Source organism: Anser brachyrhynchus, assembly GCF_964034855.1.
Source record: "Anser brachyrhynchus genome assembly, chromosome: 2".
In the NCBI taxonomy this organism is placed as follows: Eukaryota; Metazoa; Chordata; class Aves; order Anseriformes; family Anatidae; genus Anser; species Anser brachyrhynchus.
The window spans coordinates 116,618,577-116,639,496 of record NC_137695.1 but is presented as its reverse complement, the minus strand read 5'-3'; the positions used below and the strand labels follow the sequence as shown (position 1 = coordinate 116,639,496).

At 37.9% G+C, this 20,920-nt stretch overlaps 1 protein-coding gene across 8 annotated transcripts in view; it reads left to right on the top strand.

Annotated features, from left to right (window-relative positions):
* NOL4 (nucleolar protein 4) overlaps positions 1-20,920 on the top strand; it is a 194,281-nt gene that overhangs the window by 15,833 nt on the left and 157,528 nt on the right. For 7 of the 8 annotated variants that reach the window (XM_080578440.1, XM_080578435.1, XM_080578439.1 and 4 more), the window contains exon 2: positions 16,847-16,996. The exons of the other annotated variant lie outside the window; for it this stretch is intronic. In XM_080578440.1, coding sequence (XP_080434566.1) covers positions 16,925-16,996 — 72 coding nt within the window. In that variant the 5' untranslated portion in view covers positions 16,847-16,924. The remainder of the gene's footprint in view (positions 1-16,846; positions 16,997-20,920) is intronic. 8 annotated transcript variants of the gene reach the window in all.

The following is a 20,920-nucleotide window of genomic DNA, read 5'->3' as shown; positions in this document are numbered from 1 at the left end:
CTGGTTCTCCTCCTCGCACCCCCAGACATCCAGGGTTGGCCCCCGGTTTGATTTCGGGAAGCCCTTGTCTTTGGCGACAAGGCCCGCATCCCCTAGTAAATCCACCGTACCGTGGCGCGATGCCACATGAGACCTTGCTGGCAGATGTCGGGCTGCCCAGCGGCGCGGCAGCTACAAATACACGCTGTCAGCAGTGACGTGCCGTGGTTGGCATGGCTAGAGGTGCAAGGAGTGACAATCTTCCACCGCTGTTGCTGCTGGTGTTTGCCCTCGCTTGCTGCTTTTGCCCGAAACCAGCACTCGGGACACCTCTTGCCTACAAACCCTGGTGGTCTTCTACAGTGTGTACGTAGCCATATGGCGTATAGTGCAGTATGGAGTTACACCTATTGCTGAAGGGTAGCGTTGCTGAACTTACGGCCCTCGAGGTGCTAAATGGGCCGTTACGGGCAATAAAAATGCTTGCGTGTGGTTGAGATGTGAAAATGTGATCTCAAGTCTCTGACGTGCAGTTATTAATCAGTTTGAAGTGAGGTCTTCCCCTCTGCAAGTCCCTTTCTCCACGCAGCTGGATGGCAGCCCAGAGGAGATGGGTAGCAGGAATGGCCGTAGCCCTGGGTACCAGAGCGGTTTCTCTTCCAGCAGTAGTATACAAAAACTATTTTTTATCAGCTTCAATAAATGGTGGTTTGTGTGTCATCAAATACAGCTGGAGGACTCCCATTGTCTTCAATGGAGCACAGCTGAGACCTAAAAGGATAGTAAAGCACCTGACCAATAACAGCATTACCCGTGAAAATAACATTGAATTCCTTTGTGAGAAACTAACCACAGAACCCCATCTGTATCCTAAAGATGTTCATGTACAAAAGAGCAGGAAGCTTTCTCTTCCTTTATAGTTGTTAAAATAGCTTAAAAAAGGAGTGTTATCAACTGTTACAATTTCTTTGTGAGTCCCATGGTGTTTGTCATTTTTTTTTTGAAAAATCCCATCTAAAGTCAAATGCTCGTGTGAAAATTCTACTTTTGTGTTAAAAAGAATAAAAAAAAAAGGAAAAAAGGAAAACAGGCAAAAATCTTTTAGTAATCCTCCTAGCTGTATAGAAGAGATTGTCAATCTTAGCAACAGCTTCCTGTCAGTTCTCAAAATCTCTCAAGGACCCTGGGTATTTCATTATCAGTCTTTTGACTGGTGAGTGTATAACCTGCTAGTGGTTAGTGTGGTTCCAGAATTCTACTGATACTGTGGTATCAATAGAAACTGATACTGTTGCTTTGTAAACCATGAATGGTCAGCAGGCTGCTGTTAGGGAAATTTGACTTTAAAGTCTGCAAAAGTCCCAAGTGGACCCTGTAAACTTAGAAACCAACAGTTTGTTTCCTAAATCAGAAGATTTTTCAGACCAATTTCAGGATTTTCCTTACCCTATTTCAATAATTTTTAATGCCTCAAATACAAGTTAATTATTCTTAAAACAAAGGCCATCAGCATGAAAGATGAGAAAACAAAGGATATAACTTCAGTCAAATTCTTTCAACATAATGCTTAGTAAGCTCTTTGAAAAAAAATTCAGAAGGTGTTCGAATTAACAAAAACAGTCTAAAATTTAATTACATAGATAGGAACACTGAATGCATCTTAAATTATATAAAGCTCAGCTTCATAATAGGGGAGTCTAGAAGCTTCAGATTTTGAAGTTTACAAATCAGATTGTAAAAGCATTATTTGAAAAAAGTTGCTTGACTATGCTGCTGCATCCAGAAAGGCTCTGGAAAAGGAGAGCACTCTGCTAAATGACTTGTTGAAGAGCGTACTTCCCAGGTGCCATCTCAACCAAATTCCTTCTGCTGCAACCCTGGGAGCATGGGAGGATTCAATATGAAAGTAACATCATTGCTTTACTTCTTGGGCTCTGTAGTTCTAATAGCTTGACTTGTGAGGGACCAAAAAATCCAGATAAATTGCTACAATACCTACATCATCAATAGCACACAAGAATTAATTCAGAGAATTTACGCAGCTTGAGTTATACGTGATATTAGAGTCAAGATGAATATAATGTTTTTTTTTTTTTTCTCTAATAACTCACGAAATCCAATATAACTGATGTCTAGAAAGGATGAAGACAAACAATAGGATACTAGACTGGATGCTGTATCATCTTAATAGTTTTATTTATTTATTTTATTTTGGTGAATAATCAGAGCAGAGGCAGGTATGCTGAGTGGAAAACGAATGGCCATGACCTAGAAGTGGAAACACAAGGAGACAAAAAAAAAAAAGACAAAACAAAAATGAAAAAAAGCAAAACAAAGCAAACTAACCAACCAACCAACCAATCAAAAAACAAAATAAAACAAAACAACAACAACAAATAGAAAAATAGAAAAAGGAGCAGCTGAGCAGAAGATCTAACAGGAGAAAATTAAATGAAGCAGCCCTTTTTGCTTCATCATCCAAAACGTGAGGGAGTTTCAGAAAGATTTTTTTTTAAATATCAGAAATCATAAAATATATTTGTCAAAAAGCTGATGGGAAAGCATTCCTGACCCTGGGAGAAAGAAAGTGCAATGATGGCATTGTGTTGTGAAGTACTTTCAGATGGCAGGTTCCTGTTAAAAATGACTGAGCAGGATTGGAAATGTTGGCAAATAGATAGAAGGGATAAAATCCCAGATACAGAATGAAACCCCATCCTAAATGCATTGTACCAGCTGCTGACAGCTACCTCAAGGGTCTGTTCGCTTTTCTTAGGCAATGGACAGGCAGCCTGCCATGCCAGTAACATATTATTGAATCAGATTGAATTTAATTTCACACACACGCATAGATAAAAAACAAATACACATATTTACCAGACATGCAGCTGTGCCTGATGTCTCCCCAGAAAACAAATGCCAGGATACATGCAGAATACCCCCAATGAAAAGTTATGCTGGAAATGATTTGATTTGATGGGAAATTACTGTGTCATTTCCTTTTAAAATCTGTAGCAATCAACATGTAGTACCATAATAGGCTATTTGCAAGAGCAGAGCAGGGCTTGTCTGTGTGGTCTTTTAACATCTTTTTGGTGACCCGTGCTTCTTTGGCCACTGTAGATGTAGGATTTTGCATTTAGTCCTCTTAGTGAGGGCGAAATGGTCTTGTATGTGGCCTGGGTAGCAGGTGTGATTCATCAGTAACGTAACAGTGTATTTCTTCGAGCAGACAGGGCATAAGTGATGTAGATACAGTACATATTCAGTCCGCACAGCTGACTCCATCTGTTGGTGCAAGTGCTGCAAAGCCTGTTAGGATATTTGAAGTTAGTGACTGCAATAAAGTGCGAGCAAATGAGTGGGCGCGATGTATTTACAAAGAGAGGGATGTGATACAAAATTTCCTACTACGTTGGCATCCTTGATTTTACTAAATGTTTCAGGATACACATGATCTCCTTCTGCAGTGTGTCTTGGGAAACGTAGTCCAGGAAGAAGCAAGCCTGATGGAAGGAGAAGGTGAAGGTTTGAGGAAAGCAAGCTACAGCTTTCTGTAGGCAAAGCAGTGTCTCAGAACATGAAGTTTAATGTTGAATTGATGCAGAAAGAAACAAAAGGTTTCACTTTCAAATTCCATTCTTGATAACATTTTGCTCTACAGAATAAAAAATGTTATCGTTCATGTTGTCACCAAGACGAAAATAAATGATGGCTCTCCTTGTAATGTAGATTTGAAGCCTTAAACCCTTTGCCATCTCTAGCATGGGTGTGAAACTGTGATCTCTTTATTTGTATCAGCTTTGCTGAGAGGCTGAAAGTGCTGACAGCGTGTCCCTAGTCCTTTGCAGACAGAGCAAGATTTTAGAAAGAATAGAACAACTTGGGAGCTTGAGTCATAGTATATTAAAATCAATGTGAGTCTTCAATGGGATTTTGAATAATGTTATTATTCTAGAAGAAATAATTTTCTGGATCCTTTACAAAGGAAGATTTTTTTTTTTTTTTTTTTTTTTTTTTCCCCGCTGCAGGGGCACAGCAGGGATTGGGAGCTGTGGCAGAGCCCTGGGGAGGTGATCACTGATTTCTCACTGCCACCGAGAGGCCCTTGCTGACTTTCTTGGTGGATGTGATCTTGTATGGCACAGAGACTTCCCCTGAATGAATCCTAGAGAGTGTTCATATAGTGTCGGTCTTCCAGGTGAACATAACTAAGGGACAGTGGCACAGCAGTTTGCAAACATTTTGTAGCAGGCTGCTGTTGTAGGCTCAGCCAACAATTCTGCATTTACCTCTGCTGGTCTGTAAGACTGCCCCTCATACGAAGTGATGAATGTTACCTCCGAAAAGACATTTAAAAAACAACTGAAGAAAGTAGATTGTAAACAGTAGGAGACAATCCCTATACTGTAGGGGAATGGGCTAAGTGACCAGATGATTTTTCTTTCATCTGTAATATCCCTGAGTTTGTATAGTACTATTCAATTCAAGAAATCCCATAGCACATTGCAAGCTAAGCCACGAATTACAGCCGGCTCTAGGGGGGATGGCCGTATCAATCAGTCAGGCTGTACACAACATGTGTACATAATGAGAGGAAGAGAAACATTATTATCATTATTATTATTGAACACATCCGAGAGCTGTATCCCATTATCTTAAGACAGCCAGTATACACAGAGGAGCGAGAAAATGGGCAAGTTACTTAATATTGGTGAATTATGGTTTTGCTTCAGTTTGAACAGGCTAGCTTAAACTAAGATATTAGGAGACAGAGCACTGAATTCTAGTGAACCTGATGAATAATATAATCATTATACTGTATTTAATACATAATTGAATTCTAATGCTATGTTTCAACTTTTTCTTCCTGTTCTGGTAAAGAGCTGAGAAATTGATAACTTTATTCTTTTTGTATAAAGAGAGCAAGTGCAGTTATGGATACATGCTCAAAGAAAAAAATGTTAATATAGTGCTGGGTTTGTGTTTTGTAGCACAGAGTAGTACTAATAATTATGAAGATCCTTATAGTTTGCATATTAACTGTTACAGATTTGAAAGAATAATCATGAACTTTAATTATACAGAGCAGACTATTTCATCTGCATCTTTCCTTTTCTTTCATCAAGTGTGCTTTACGTATACTAACATTAGCATGCAAAGCAATACTTATGGTAGTAAATTTGTGGGCATGCGTAGATTAGGGCAGAGACTTGCAAGCGCTTGATTAATAGGGAGTCTTTAACTTGCAAATAGTCCAATTTCCTATCTTCTATCATGCATCAAATGTTGGGGAAATCTGGTTACCTACTCGTTCAAAACATCTATTTTTGAAGTACTGTTGAAGAAGTAATGTTTTCTTTCATTATCTATGTGTTTCTTTCATTCTCTTAAAAAAAGAAAAGGGATGGTGCTCAACATTATTAGTGATCAGATTTGGAGAGTACCTCGTCTTCACTAAAAAAAAATGAGAGGAAAAAAACTACTCTTTACCCAGTAAAACAGCATTTACAAATTCAAGGTTTCAATTTGCAATTACTGATGTTTTGAACTGTTTGCTCTTTAGGGTTGCTCCAGATTCGATGCAGGGAATGTTCTGGGTAAAATTCATGTAACTGAACTCCTTTCTACTAGGAATTTGCACTTCAGAGATGTATGTTCATTTCAGAATCAAAGGAAATAAAGAAAAATAGTTCCAGTCAATCTCCTGTTTTTACAATTGATGATATTTGTGCATATTAGATAAGGTTGCAAAATATACGCAGGACAATTCATATAGAGGCATGTCGTTTCAAGTCTAGGCTTTCGAAGAAGGGGACTGGATTGGAGTAAAGGCCCAAAGGAAGGACACAGCAAGCACGAACCCACTGAATTTCATTGCCAGTGGCAGAACAGACACAGCTTTTGATTCCTGGCCCTCCGATGAGTGGTGCCTGAGCATGCCTGAGAGAACATGCACACAGTCCCTGTGGAAATTGCTGACCATAAATCTGTTTAAGCCCTGAAAAATAGTGTTTGGAGTGCATGAGGAGCTGCAGCTAGACTAAGAGAAGAACAAGGGGGAGAAACAGCAAAAAGTAGTGGGGAAAATGCACTTTATGTTACTGCTTCTCTAAGAAGAACCAATATCACTCCCACAAACATTAAGTAATCTCACTGCTTTCTGAAGGGCATTAAGTAAGGCGAGGAAGATTTATATTCTTAAAGTGATTATTGAAAAAATGGTTGAAAGAGTTTATATGGAGAAAAATTAAGTCTGCTGAGTCTTGAAAGAAGTTCGGGAGACCGTTTTACGTGGTTGTATTCTAGTGCATAACCCTACCAGCCAAAGAGAATTTGGTGGGCTTTCGTGAAGGTTCATCATTGGCAAGTGTTTTCTATCACAAAAACAGCTTCAAGATAGCATTTGATACAGAAGAATGTTCTTTATAAAGAGGATTACCAAAAGGGGTTGTAAAGGCTCCAATTTTCAGTCACTGCCACCATTTTTCCTTAGATTCTTTTTAGATGCATATCTTGTGTGTGTCGCTGTAGCAAAAATTAATCAGCACGGTGATATTGCAGGCCAGTGCTGAGCATTTATCCTGAGCAAAGTCTGGCTAACATTGACTTCAGTGTACAGTAGCAGCATGTTTCTGCTGAATGGTGATATGAACCCTCCATCTGCAGATGTCAGCCTCCTAACGATCGTGCTGGTCAGGGCTGAACATATGGCTGCGCAGTGTTTTTCAAAACTTGCTTCTGCTGGCAAGGATTGGCCTCTTCATGCTGTAGGTTTTGTTTACAGTTAGGGAATGGAGGAGGAAAAAAAGGAGAAAAATTGGTGTAAATGATCTGTCTGCAGCAGTGCTTCCTCATAGAAATGTAAGGTTTGCATCTGGCACCTGCTCTTGCCTAGGTTACCCAGGAGAGAAAAATGTTGTTGTAAGAGTGAAAAAAACATAGAATTAGGCAAAAGTAATTTAATTGAAGATCAAGCCTACAAATAAGTTGTTATAGAGCCCCATATAAGTCTGCTGAGGTCATTTCATTTTGTAAAATCTGATCTGCACACACAAATGCACACGCATTAACAACTATTATAAAAAAAGCAATATTGTCTGTTTACCAACTAATTTAGTTTGATGTGCACTTTTGAGTGCACAAGCCCTCCCTCGAGTCTGACGTAGGAGTAGAGTTTTATAAATCCATTTTTGGAGCGATAACTTTTGCAACCCTCATAATGAATTTTCCTGAAAATCATTGTTAGATATTTGTTCACGACAGTTGCTGGCTACACTGAAGACTTATTGCCAATATCTGACATGACATTTGCTACTTCTGTTTCAGACCTGGTGGGAGCCTAATTCTCCCTACAGTTCCTTGCTTGTGCTCCTAGCTCATCAGGGCTGTAACATCAGTACTGCTAAAACTGTGTGCAGACAGAAATAGGGTGTCATGCACAGCCCTGTGAATTCAGTTTTGCGCTAACCTGACAGCTGAATGAGCAAAGGCCTGTATCCCTGATCAGGTAACGTTACCTGCGTAATCACAGCAAGCCCTTCGTAATCCCTGTCCATTAGTCCTTGCAGAAATCTAGAGGCACCTCCAGTAGAGACTGTTAGCTTGTACTCCAGGAAATTCCCACCTCAGAAATATCTCTGTGCTCCCCACCAGCAAGCAGCTTTCTCCCAGTGTGGGCAGTGTACTGGCAATGCAAACAGAGCAACAGCCCCTGTGTGGAGCGCGATGTATGCTGGAGGCTCCTGTCCCCTTAGGCACTGGGGCTGGGGACAGCTCTCTTTATTCTGTGCTGTGCCTTGCGAATGAACTTGCTGAATCGGCACCTGGGTTGTACCAGAACCTAGGTTTTGTGTGGGTGATGCAAAGCCGCTAATGTTTTCTCATCCATCCCTACCATAAGCTGCCTGTGCAGCACCAGTGCAGCTGAAAATCTGATCCCCAGTGCCTTTACTGATGTTGCTAATGAGGTTACCAATTAATGGCACCTAATGGTCTGTTGTAGCAGTGGTTTTGGTGATGGAGACAGCTGTCCTCTGGGAGCTGTGCTGAGACCATGAACTCATTTTGTATAAGCAAGTGAACAGCTGTTGCAGAAACATAGATGGGAGAGATTAGGTCACACACTTCATCTCCCTGCCACCCCAGGGTTATTCCTTGCAGTACATAGCAGGTGGAAGCAAGTTTAAGGGACAAAAGCCCTTGCTGGAGTTGAACCCAGAGGTCCAGACACAATAACACTATATCCTATTAGCAGTCTTCTGATCCATCTCATTCCCCTGACTTTTTTGACTATTTTACAAATTAGCCAGGCTTTTAAAACACTTTATTATTATTATTATTTTGAGTTTTGTCACTAAGCAATGCTGATCTGTGGTGTGGTATCCTCCTGAAACCTGATTACAGTATGTAACTCTTGGCACATATATATCACAGTATTTATTAAAAAAGCTCCCCCAGGAACATCCGTGTATCACACAATTGTGAGTATTTGGAATATAATTCAAAAATACACATTTAATTTCAGAGCCAGCACTTTTGGGTAATGTGTTCTCACCATTTAGACTTCACTTCAGTGTTAGGTTACTTTTGGCATACACTAGTTGCATTTCATCAGTCTGAAAAAAGGTGGCATTATAGATCTACATTGCATTCCCCTACTGCTTGAATACCTGTAGCACATTTTAAAATATAATTATGCAATTTTGGAAACATCAAAGGAATGTTAAGAGTTAATATTCAGTTAGTATCTTTACCATTTATTTTTGCTGAGCTGATGACAATGCCAGAGATTGTAGTTTAGAAAAATAAAAACAAAACATATCAAACAGGACCAATCTAGGACCAAACCCCATTAATTTTAATATCCCCTAAAGTCAAAAAAATATTAGAAGAGAATTAGTTGTTTTATGTGATCCTGGTAAACTTATCTGGGACAAACAATTGTTATAATTTTCACAGAAGTGCTATATAGATGCAAAGAACTGCTTCAAGACAAAAATAAAACTAAATTTTGCATGTATTGCCATTTCTAGTAACTTTTAGAAACAAAGTTTCATGGAAATTAGTATGCAATGTGCTGAACTGTTAGACTGGAGAGCTGAAGTCCCCTGTCTTCAAAATATCCACCAGTAGCAGCTGACCCTTCCAGCTTACCTGTAGGACTGAGAAGGCAGTTACCTTGTTAAGCTTTTAGCTTAGCATTGCTATCTCCTCTGTAAAAGTCTTGAAGTCACTGTTTACAGTTTGGCTGATATGATTATTACATAAAATTTATGAAGAGCACAAGCACATGAAAAAGTGTTTAAAGAGACTGTCATTTCAGCATTTGTACAATTCACGGTCACTTCTGCTTTGCTGACTTGCTGTCCTTCTGTTTTGGGGCTTTAACCTGATGATATATTTACATTTTTTTTTTAGTACAACTGAAGAGATACAAAAAAATTACCACCCAGAGTAACTTATTTGAACTTTTTTTTGGTGTTGTTTTGTAAGGAGAAATCATATTTTATAGCTATCCTAATAATTACCTCTATGTTCAGTTTTACTTTCAGTCAAAGAATGACAGATTATTGTAAGAGGACAAATTTTCACACACTTTCATCATGTTAGATGGTAGAACTGAAGTCTTGGCTGTTTTTTAAGCTTAAAAAGTGCCATTTCTTAGAAATCACACAATTATAGAAAATTCTGTTCCTCATTAGTCCTCTAATGAATCACCAAGAGGGAATAAGTGCATTAAATGTTTGATCATGAATGTGAGCTCAAGCAAAAAGTTCAGATGATATTTGGCTATGTTACACTCCTCCTCTCTTTGGTTATCCTTACTGTCCTAGTTAAGTGTACTACCTCTCAGCTGCTTACAAAACAGCAGGTTTCAAAAGGGCAAGTGAAATCTACTGAATATTTCCCGAACTGTAATGAATATTAAATAAATAAATAAATAAATAAATAAATTCAAAGACAAAACTTAATTAGCTCTAATAGAAAACTAACCCCCTAGGAAACGGACAGCATCCTTCAAAGAACAGGAAATAATACAATCTGGTAAATATTATATATTAAAAAAAAAAAGAAATAGTTGTCACTTTGCCATTTTAAATATAGACTTCTGGACAAACTATTTGGAAGCAATGTAAGATCAGGAATTCCCTTCTATAAGCTTTTTTAAAATGAAGAATTCATTGGTGAATTATAGCTAAATTCAAATTAATCACAAAAAAATGCAATTTGCTGAGTTAATTTGTTCTCCCGGTGTTAGGAATAACCCAAAGTCCAAACTGCAGTCTTCCTGGAGGTGTTGTATGTGCTCTTCCTTTCCTTCTGTATAGTTCTAGCTTTGGTTTCATTGGAAATTTTCCATACTTTTCACTAAAAATGATGCATATTGGTTTATTGTGCCTATATTAAATATACCAACCCCAGATAGTTCTGTAGACCGAATACAGCATTAAATTGCTTTCTCTGTCAGAAAACAAAGAAAAGCAAAAGAGGCAAGCTGTAATAAGACTGCATCTAGTGCTGAAGGCATCATCTGTCATTTCAGCAGGCTAAGCAGGAAGGTATTTGCTGGATAGGAGGCAGGTAGATGGAGTAACGTGGCAAATACGGCCTCCAAGTCAGAATATGTGTTTGTTCAGTTTCTTCCTTTCTTCTGCTCTCCCCAGTCACACCAGGGCAGTGTGTGCCCTGAGTTAGATATGTAAATGTCTTCCTCATCTATTTGGGTAGTGTTCATCACAGTGTGCACGTGTGAAAAATGCTAGTTATATTAACAAAGTTGTGGCTGCGTCTGCACTGGCGTTTTGCTTTGGAAAAGGAACATGCACTTGAAACATCTCCTGACCACACTCGCTTGCTGTGCTTTGTTTCACCTCCAGTGCTTTTTCAGTGCATGAACTGGATACTTTCAGTGAAAGAAAACTGGCATTTTTAACACATGGGCACCTACTGGATTTCAACCAGAGGTGGGTGTCCAAAGCCAGGGACCAGACTAAAGCTAGCCTGAAATACACGCAGGATGGAATCAGCTCCTTGGTATCAACTGCTTTGCTTTACAGATCTGCTTCTCTAACTGCTTTGCTTTACAGATCTGCTCCTCTTGTGCTGCTCTGCTTGCTTGTATAGATATCGCTCATGGTGTTTGGTTAGCCTGGATCAACAGACTTAACAAATAGTCAAATGTGGCCTGTCTTGTGACTCATTTTTGTTCAGAATGGTGTGAATGTTTAAAAGTCTAAGAAGAAATAAAAAAATCAAGTGTTAGTGTGCTGAGGCAAAACAACGTCCAGACTTTAGTTAAGAAGTGTCTCTTAACTATGAAGAGTAGTCTGCAGCGTAACCTGTGTCTGCTTGTACATCCATAACTCTCCCAAGGCAGAGGAAAAAGAAAAGTTTCTGTCCATCTCCAATATGGAAAGAGCTTTAAATATTTATCTCAGAGACATTGGGCAGGTTATTATCCTGTTCATGCCAAAGGGGCTTCTGAAGATACCTCTGGAGGTACTTTGTCTGTCATGAAATCATTGCCTTTCCCATGTTACTACATTTCAAGGAAATAAAGGTGACAGACCTTCCTTTTGCTGTTTGGCAAGCTGCTTTTCACAATCCATTATCTGTAATTGCTAGAGCTTAATTTAATAGAGCTAATGATTCATATCAAAAAGATGACCTCACCTAAAACTTCTCAGTAGGACAGTCCTTTCAAGTGAGATCTTTTACATTCATTTGGCACTCAGCATTTCCTGTGTTATGGTCTGTTGACAGAGATTTTGCTTTGGTGTTTTCCCATCATCTGGACCAGTCCGAGAGACAAAGGAGTAAGGGACTTCTGCTCAGAATTGATTCGGTCTGTTACTGTTTATTGGGTCTCTTAAGCTTCCCCATCAGGACAGCAGAAGACTTTTTTTTTCACCTAAAGCTTCCATAAAATTTCTGTTCAGAAGAAAATTGTAAACTTTGTGTCTATTGTTTAGTTTAGTCTCTTGTCTCAAATGATATATTAATTTGCCATTTTTCACTTGATTCTTTTAATTTCTAATATTTATTTCCACTGTGAAGTTTGACTTCATAATGTCACATCCAAGCTTTTAGGCTTATTCTTTGTGGGGTTTATTGCTCTAAAAGTTCCAGATAGAGGATTTGTCAGGTGGAAATAGTGTACATCTGCCTTAATGTAACTTTGATTTTTCTTGTCTCCATCTGCTGGTAGAAGATGAGACTAGCTGTTCAAATGGATCATATAACGAGTAGCAGAAACAATACATTTCAAATAATAAATGCCCCTTTTGCTCTTATAGACACCTTCCATTAGGAACTGGATAGAAATGATCAATTTATTTATTTTTACACCACTTTATAACAGCTAGCAAGTGCTAATATTTTTGATCTATTGTAGATTTATGCTGCATTGACAGGAGAGTTAGATATTCGAATGGATATACTAATAACCTGAGAATTCAAATCAGTGTGCTGATGAAAATAGATTTGTTCGTTTCTATGGGAGCAAGAGACGTTCTTAAATGGTCATCACTCTTCTTAAATATTAATATTTTTACAGTTACTGAGCAAGCAGATAAAGGCAGTAACAAATAATGGGATTTCAGTGTGATCATTTAACTTATTTCTGCAGACAGATAACTAAGGATTATGTTATACATAAACTACTGGTTCCTGCTAATGCTTATGATACAAAATTTTTCTGTGTTCCATCCAAAAGGAATGAAATACCTGCATAAAATCATGTCAGGAGTTCATTATGTATAGGCTAACAAGGAGGCTGTGTTATATGCAGAACTTTTTGTAAGGATGTATAGTGCACTCAGGGTACAGTGAAAATGCATATGAAAGACAGAAAAACGTGATACTAGGCAGCAGAGGTGTGATGGCATGGTTGTGCTTTAACTCTTCTGTAATCTAAAGCGGTATGTGTCAGAAAAATGTTACGCAAATATTGCAGCATTCAAAGGAGTCTTACATTTGTATGTGATTTACGTAATGTAATTAAATATTTAGCTTGATTGTTATTTCCATCTACCCTTAATGATTTGTAGATGCTTCTGACTTTGATGTTTTTACAAGAGGTTTTTATAGATCTGCACGTTTTTATAGAACCACCAACCAAGCCTTTACTTTTATTTTCCATTTCCTTTTATCATGTGTTTATAGGAAGATTTTTCAAACACTGTAAAGATGCCAATAGTTATATTCATTCATGAAACAAGAGGATGTTTTATGAGACCTATTTCCCCCACAAAATTTCAACATGAGATGGTGCCAGGTATTCTCAAGCAAGAAACTACAAGCACTTTTGTTTTGGTGGCTTTAATTTTAAAGGCTTGTGTTAAATCCTCTGCAAAGTAACTGCCCAAATGACGGCCTTTTATTTAATAGATGTTTTTGTAGTTTGCAGTAAGAGTTTTATATATTTGCATCACTGGCAAGCTTTTTTTTCTTCTTTACTCTTGCTAGCCCTGCAGGTTCCACCTCAGTAAAGGAAATTGACTCTCTCCTCAAGCATCATTGTTCAAAGGGATCCTTAGCAGTTTGTGAGAGGTGAACAACTGTCAGTAAAGGTCAATTCTGTCCAGAAATGTATTCTTTATGTTGATAACTAGAAACAAACGAACAACTTTAATCTCAGAGTGCAAATGCAATTTTTAGGTCTGAAAAGGAAAAGAAACATCTATTTATTTGTATCCTAAGCACATAGGAAGATGAATGAATAAAAATAAAAACAAGGAAAACCTGCAATGCAAAGAGTAAAATAAAGTAACTTTTTCACTGGCAGATACTGAAAGCATTCTAGCTCTTACAAGGATGAGTTGCATTTTGGCAGTGCCTGCTACACTGATAACCAAAGAGAAATCTTTGGAAACTGACTTAGAATAGGGGCATACCTCTGTGATGGCTAAAACAAATGCAATGACAGTCAACCTAAAAGATTTAAGAGTCTAAGACCAATTTTTGAAGAGAAACATTCAGTGAGGATTCTATCCTTAAGTCATTTTTGAAAGTGGGACTTGGGCTCTTACCATGATGAAAAAAATGCCTTAGAATACCCTAGTGATTTATAAATATCCTTCTTGTGCTCTTAGAGATGTTAGTAGCCACGTTGCTTTGAACATGGTCTTTGAGCTTCTCTGTCATGGAGTTGTCAAGAAGGGACTCAATTAATATCTGGTCTATCCAAGAGAGGATTTACTCAAACTATCCCTGACAGATACTTGTCTAACCTGGTCTCAAAATTCTCCTGTGACAGAGATCCCAAACCTCCCCAGGCAAACTGTTACTGTACTTGACTATCCACTTTTATAGTAAGTTTTTCTTAATGTGTAATGTAAATCTCCCTTGCCGTGGTCTAAGCCTATTACTTGTCCTGTCCCTTGTGGACATTTCATAGCCTTTCAGACATCTGAATAGCATTATCATGTATTCCCTCATTCATCTCTTTTTAGACTTAGTTGAGGCTAAAAAAAATGTCCCCTTAGGCACTGTGAAAATTTTACCCAAAGCCAGCTTATAAAGTAGAACTGCTTTGTTAATGCCTTTATCAAATAGCAATTTCAGGATGAAAGTGTAGTGTAATGGCACGTGGTAGGAAAGTAATACAACTGCATCCACTTCAGAGACATTATAGTTTAAATGGAGATTTGGGGTTGTATCATTTGCCCAGCTTTTTCTTTGCTGGGATGTCAGTACTGGGATATCAAAAGTCTTAGTAAATAGCTATCTCATTCTCATTCAAGTTACTCATCTGGTGTATTGCTTCTGCAGTTAAAGCTTAAGTCTCTGCAGAGCATTGCATTGTGCCAGATGTACTTCACAGCTTACTTGCAGCAGTTCAGCACCTTTTAAACGCTGTTTTCTGAAACAGGGTCTACCTCATCACCTTATGCAGCACCACGTGGAGTGAAGCCTGACCTACTCATTGCCCAGGCCCAACCAGATATACTTATGGTGAAGTTAGGAGTATAGTTGCTAAGTAATAATTGTCTTACCCTGAAGGAGTTTCCACTCAGTGTACATCATTTTTTCCTACCCTCTTTAACTGACAAGATTTTGAAAGTTTTTATTCATTTTCTGGCATTTCAATTAGAAGGCATGACATAAGGTTGTGCAAATTTTATTTCCTTGTATTTTTGAAAGTAGTAGTCATGCTTATTATTTTATTCAGCTGAAAGGAGAACACACAACTTGAAGAACACAGCCACATCATGTCTACCTGCCTTTGGATCTCAGTGTCCAGTGAGGGGACAGATGGGACTACGAAAAAAGAGCACTGCACAGTATGGCCACCAATAGCAGCAAAAAGAGTTTTCTTTTTGAGGTTCTTCTTTGAATGTGTTCTTAATGTTTGTATGTGTCAGTTCTGCTGATGTGGCATCTCAGGTTTTAAATTAATATCGTTGTAATGCATTTCTCTTTAATTAAAAAAGAGAGCTCCCCCGTAGGAAATTTCCTAAAACAAAACTCATTAGTAATAAACAGATTAAATCTTTATCAGTTAATCAACACTATAAACTTCTGAGTGTTCTGAGAGTGGCGAGAGATAACACTGTCGTCATAATAAGAGCGTTTGAAATCATTAGGGATCCTACCGAGCCCTTTGGGTGGTGAGAGAATAATGATTGAGGATGGGTCCCCCTGCAGAGATCATGTGTGAATTTCCCTAAAGGTTAAAACTACAAAAATCTGTTGCCCCATCTCTAAAGATTTTTTTTTTTTGTTATAATACACAACAGCGATGGGTAATACCAAACAAATTCTTACTGATGCTAATACCTGAACATGCCATGATGCCACAGAATTTTCATGCAGATGGTTAATGAAATTTTAGGGACTGCTCATGGGATGGGAGCCTCTCCATGAAGGCTAGGTGATACTGTTGCTTCCTGAGGTCTAAATTCAAAGACTGAGTTGGATTGCAAATGAATTGGCCATTCTCACTTTATTCCTCACAAACTCATTTTGTACTGCGAAACACAGCCTGCTTCATAGCTGCTTGCCCTGGAAAAACAAGATTCCCAATTCTTTCCCCTTCATTAGAATTGAATCCATAGACAGCTGTAAAACAAAAAACCCTCATATGGATGGTCCAAATTGAACTGTGCTGATTAATTTCAGGGCCACTGGGGACTCTTTCTATTTAGAAGTCTTTAGCTACCACGGCACTGTCAGTTATGGAAATCAGTTGGTAGATGTCCTCACTTTTCTGTCACTCATTCCAATCTGACATTTGTGTACAAAAGCACAAATTTTAGAAATATTTCTTTCTTTTCCTCTTATTGTGGTATGTCTTCAGGCAGTATATTTTCAAGCAGGTTTTCTGGGGGTAAATTGTTTATAACAACTTCCTTTGTATTCATAATTACAGTCAGCTCTGTCACCTGTGAATTAAAACCTTTTATTAAATACCTTTATGAAATGCTAGGTACAGATTTACTGGGAGGGGAATAAGAGGATGAAAGAGCTGTTGCATTCTTATTAGCAGCCACATAATGCATTTCTATGCCACGACTGGGACTGCTTCTGCCTTTGAATGTTGTTTGTGCATTTGGAGAAACAAGCATGGATACTTGTATCATTTTTGAAATAATGGAAGATCACTTTCTGTCAAGAAACCAAATGCCCTGCCTTGGCAAAATGGACTGTTTGCAAGGGATAGTGCCATATGATCCTTCTGATCATACAACTTTTTTACCTTACTATTTCTGTCATTCACAGACATGTCTGGGTGACCTTCAGATCTCAGAGGAAGGGTCTTTAACTCCTTGCTGAAAGAGGAGAATGTGTCTCATGATTATCACCACTTACTTATTCCTCCTCTCCTCCTTACTTTTTCCTTTCTCTTTTTTTTTCTTTTCAGGATGGAGTAGGTGTAGATGAGAAGCTGTCTTTACGGCGGGTAGCCGTGGTAGAAGATTTCTTTGACATTATCTATTCCATGCATGTTGAAACTGGGCCTAATGGAGAACAAATCAGAAAACATGCTGGACAAAAGAGAACATATAAAGCAGTAAGTAAAAAAAGACAACAACCAACCAACTAAAAGTAAACAACAGTCTCTAAAAGTGTGAATTATTTGGGCTTAGTCACATGGCATACAATTGTGTTTTCTTCTTTTTGCTTTATTTCTTTCTTCCAGCTGGATTAGTACAGCAGCCTTCACCCGCAAGTTTATGTCTGAGATCTTTCAGTAGTGCATAACAACATACAGTTTACAAATAAGGAGGGCCATGCTTCCTGTGCCATAAGGGCCAGATCCATTGGCTTCAGTAGAGATGTTCTTACTGGTACAAGCAGAGATTTTATTCTTTCTATAATGGTTTGACAATTTCTCTAATAGCTCGGTATTAATTCATTGCTATTAATAGGATGTAGTCTGAAAGAAGACTTATAAGGTATTGTCACAACTTTGCTAAATGAGGTGCTGTACTTCAGCATATGAATGAAGTTTCCTTATAGTTTCTTGCTGCTGACTAAGTATTGTTTTTGGCTTAATGGTATGAAAACTTGTAACTTGCTGAAATTGAAAAGGCCAGACAGCTACTAGGTACAATGAAAGGAGTGTTGAGAGGGCAGCTGCCAAATCTGTATACACTGGCTGAGGAGAGAAAAAATATTTCTAAGATTTTTAATTGTGCTTTATTGCTTGAACTAAACTGTTTGGCCACTGCCTTAAAATAATGGTAAGTAGCTTTTGTGTTTAGTGGCACAAATATAACACTTTCTTTGCTTGTGGAGAACTGACAAAACATGTACTACACTTTCCCATGGTGCTTGGGATGTATGTGCTTCCTTAGACTCCGATGGCCAAGTTTCCATACACAGTGATGTGATAGTGCCAGGAACACAGAATGGTTGAACCTGGTCCACCTGCCCAGCTGCTGGACCTTTCTGCATGGCCCCAGAGGGATGGAGCTGGCAGGGGACTGTGCATGGGGTCCTAAGGTGATCTGTCACCCTGAATACAGTGTTCTTAACCTTAAAATCAACCTGCAGTCATGCCAACTATTTTTAGAGAAAGGCAACCAAAATATGTGGGCACTCCAGGTTTTTCTACACATATCTCAAATTTTAGCCAGAAGAAATAGCTTTCTTTCCACTACTGTTCCCCACCACCCCGCAGGTATATAACAATCTTTACTATGTATCTCTGAATCCCTTTACAAATATTTTATTTATAGGCTATTTCAGACAGTTTGTTGTGTGATAAGCTCTTGGCAAGGCTCCTTATAATTTGTTCCCAGCAGTATTGACCTGAAAGTAGATGTATGAAGGAAGACACCAGTCATCTGGGTGTGCTTTGTAAGGCTTGGAGTGATATTTCAGGATGAACAAACACAAACTGTCTAAATTAATTTTCATCTAACACCTCAGCCATTTTTATACTTGGCATTGTGTTTTAGAAAGCATTAGAAAAGTAATATTTTCATTGACCTTTATCTTTCTATTTTGTTTTACTTCAGTAAGCTGTTCAAAGGTATAGATCTCAAACTTTGTAGAATAATATATAAGCATAAAGAATGTTGCCAAGTATAAACAGAGTGCTTCAAGTCATAATCCCACAAATGCATAGGACATGTATAATATTTACTATTACAGATATTTATAAATAATATTTACTACTGTATAACGTATACTAAGTATAATATTTACTGCTATAAGAGTCTCGTGATTCCAGGTCAGATAAGAAATTTGTTTATTGTGAACAGCATGAAAGACAAATAGTGTCATTTCCATGAGAACAATTTGTGCAGATTCAATAGCCTACACAGTACTTTTCATTTGACGTTAACTTTTATTGTAATTGAGACATGGGTTTACTACATTGCTATGAGCAGATAATCAAGGTGCCCAAATGTAAATTTCTATATCATTACCAAAGTCTGTAATATTTTTGTATTCATTTTATTGCTTATTTGTTTGCTAAGGGCATTGAGTCATATTTCCCAAAGATAGGATTCACACATATAATTTTAAAACATTTCCATAGATTGAAAAAAAGAAGGTAAAATGACTCCAGAATGCCATGTAGTATCTCCTTCTGTGATGATGCTGCAGGAAAGAGGTATTGTCTTGGGCAACTGTCTTACAGAAATTGTACCCTAAGAGCTTTATAAATCAAACTGAAGTACTTTGGCGGGGTTTAATTTTATTAAGTGAATTGGAAACAAGATTAATTTAGTCTTGTTTCTTTATTCACAAGTCAAAAGTGAGTCGTCTGTAAATGTTGACATCTGTAAATGTATATAACATGCATAAGCATTCACCAAGCAGTTTGAGTGAACAATTTTTACAGGAAGGGTTGTTTGCAACTGTATACTACAACTGCTATTTGTTATTCATAATTCCTGGCATGTGATGATGACTGGAATGTTTTATCAGAAAAACAACTGGGAGAAAGCCACCCCACATTTTGTACAAATTGTTAAACTTTTGAAATTCATAAATACTGTCATGGATTTTCAGTACCTGAATATTTCTTAAAAAAATAGATGGCACAGCCCTAAGAGTTGCAACATAGTAATTTCAAGTAATTAATTTGCTTATATATGTATGAATCTCTATTTTCAATTGTGAACCTCCTCCATTCAAAATTTTGAATAGTACTCAAGCATGATTAGAAAGGTAATGAAATTGTCAAAGGTAACTTAATTAACCACTGCATTTATATGGAATAACAAATATGGAATTTGTAGTGTCTTTTCTCTTTTGATAAACTGTCACCCCAGATGCTGGAGTACTCAAATACATCAGTATTTCTCTCTGAAAACATGTTCAGAACAGCTACAGGCTCAATTACAAATCTGTATTCTATAGTGACTTGTTTATATTAACTGTGTGCAAATGAATGGTGTTTTTGCAACTTATTTCTGTGTGACTTCCTACAGTGGTGCTGCACAGGAAGGTAAATATGTTGTGGTGCTTGGTACCTCTAAAGGAGCAGCATATTGGAAGGGAGCTTTTAAAATTTTCATGGTACAGCGGTATACCAAACTCAAACTTTAGGATTTCTTGGCACAAATTGGTTATTCAATATTTAAGCATTGGTTATTCAATATTTAAGATTAGAATAAGGTCCCATTTTTTTCTTCTCTGAACACTAACACAAGAGAAGGGAATTGTACATATTCTGTGTGGATGATGTGGTAGAGTAACCTTGAAAATATATGAAAAAGGGTGAGCTTCCCATTTAGCTAGCAGGTTTCATGCTCATTTCAAGTGCTTGACTTGTATACAATATAAAATTGATGGGCTATGTTCCGTGCCAGCATAAGTGTACTTGTAGGTAGACTTACACCAGCAAAAAAGAAGACCTGACTTTGATATGTAAAATGAAATCAAGAGTTGTTATGCTTTTAAATTATATCCAGAGTGTTGCAATATTGACATTCATCAAACGGAAGGAGTACTTAATAAGACATTTATAATTTTGGTTAGTTCCATGGTTCCCAGGGAAGTTTACAAATAGGAAGGCCTTGACTGGGAGATGATTCCCTCACAAAGGCAGGATATGGGACACAAGGCCAGGCCAAGTCTGTGGCTCAGCAGGAGGACAAGTGACTAGGGAGGTGAAAGGAGAGTGGTCTCTGGTCTGAAGAAGGGAAACATCTCTGCCTCCTCCCAGGTCCAGCTCTGAGTACAGTTAGGCCAGACTTCGTGGTCAAGAACTGTTTTTAAGAGTAGATTTTACTTTCCTGTAGTATTCTGAAAACAAACAAACAAACAAACAAACACTTTAGATTTTCATGTTATTTAAACAATAAACTATGAAGAGTAAGTTCCTCACCTCCTTAGTGTATTACATCTGGACAAAGCTTCCATCACTAAGTGAGATGTCTACCTGAGAATAGATAGTGTAAGTCTTGCAGCCACCTTAAACACCTGAAATTCTATGCACTTGAATACTTTTACCTGTGAATCTGATATCTGCCTG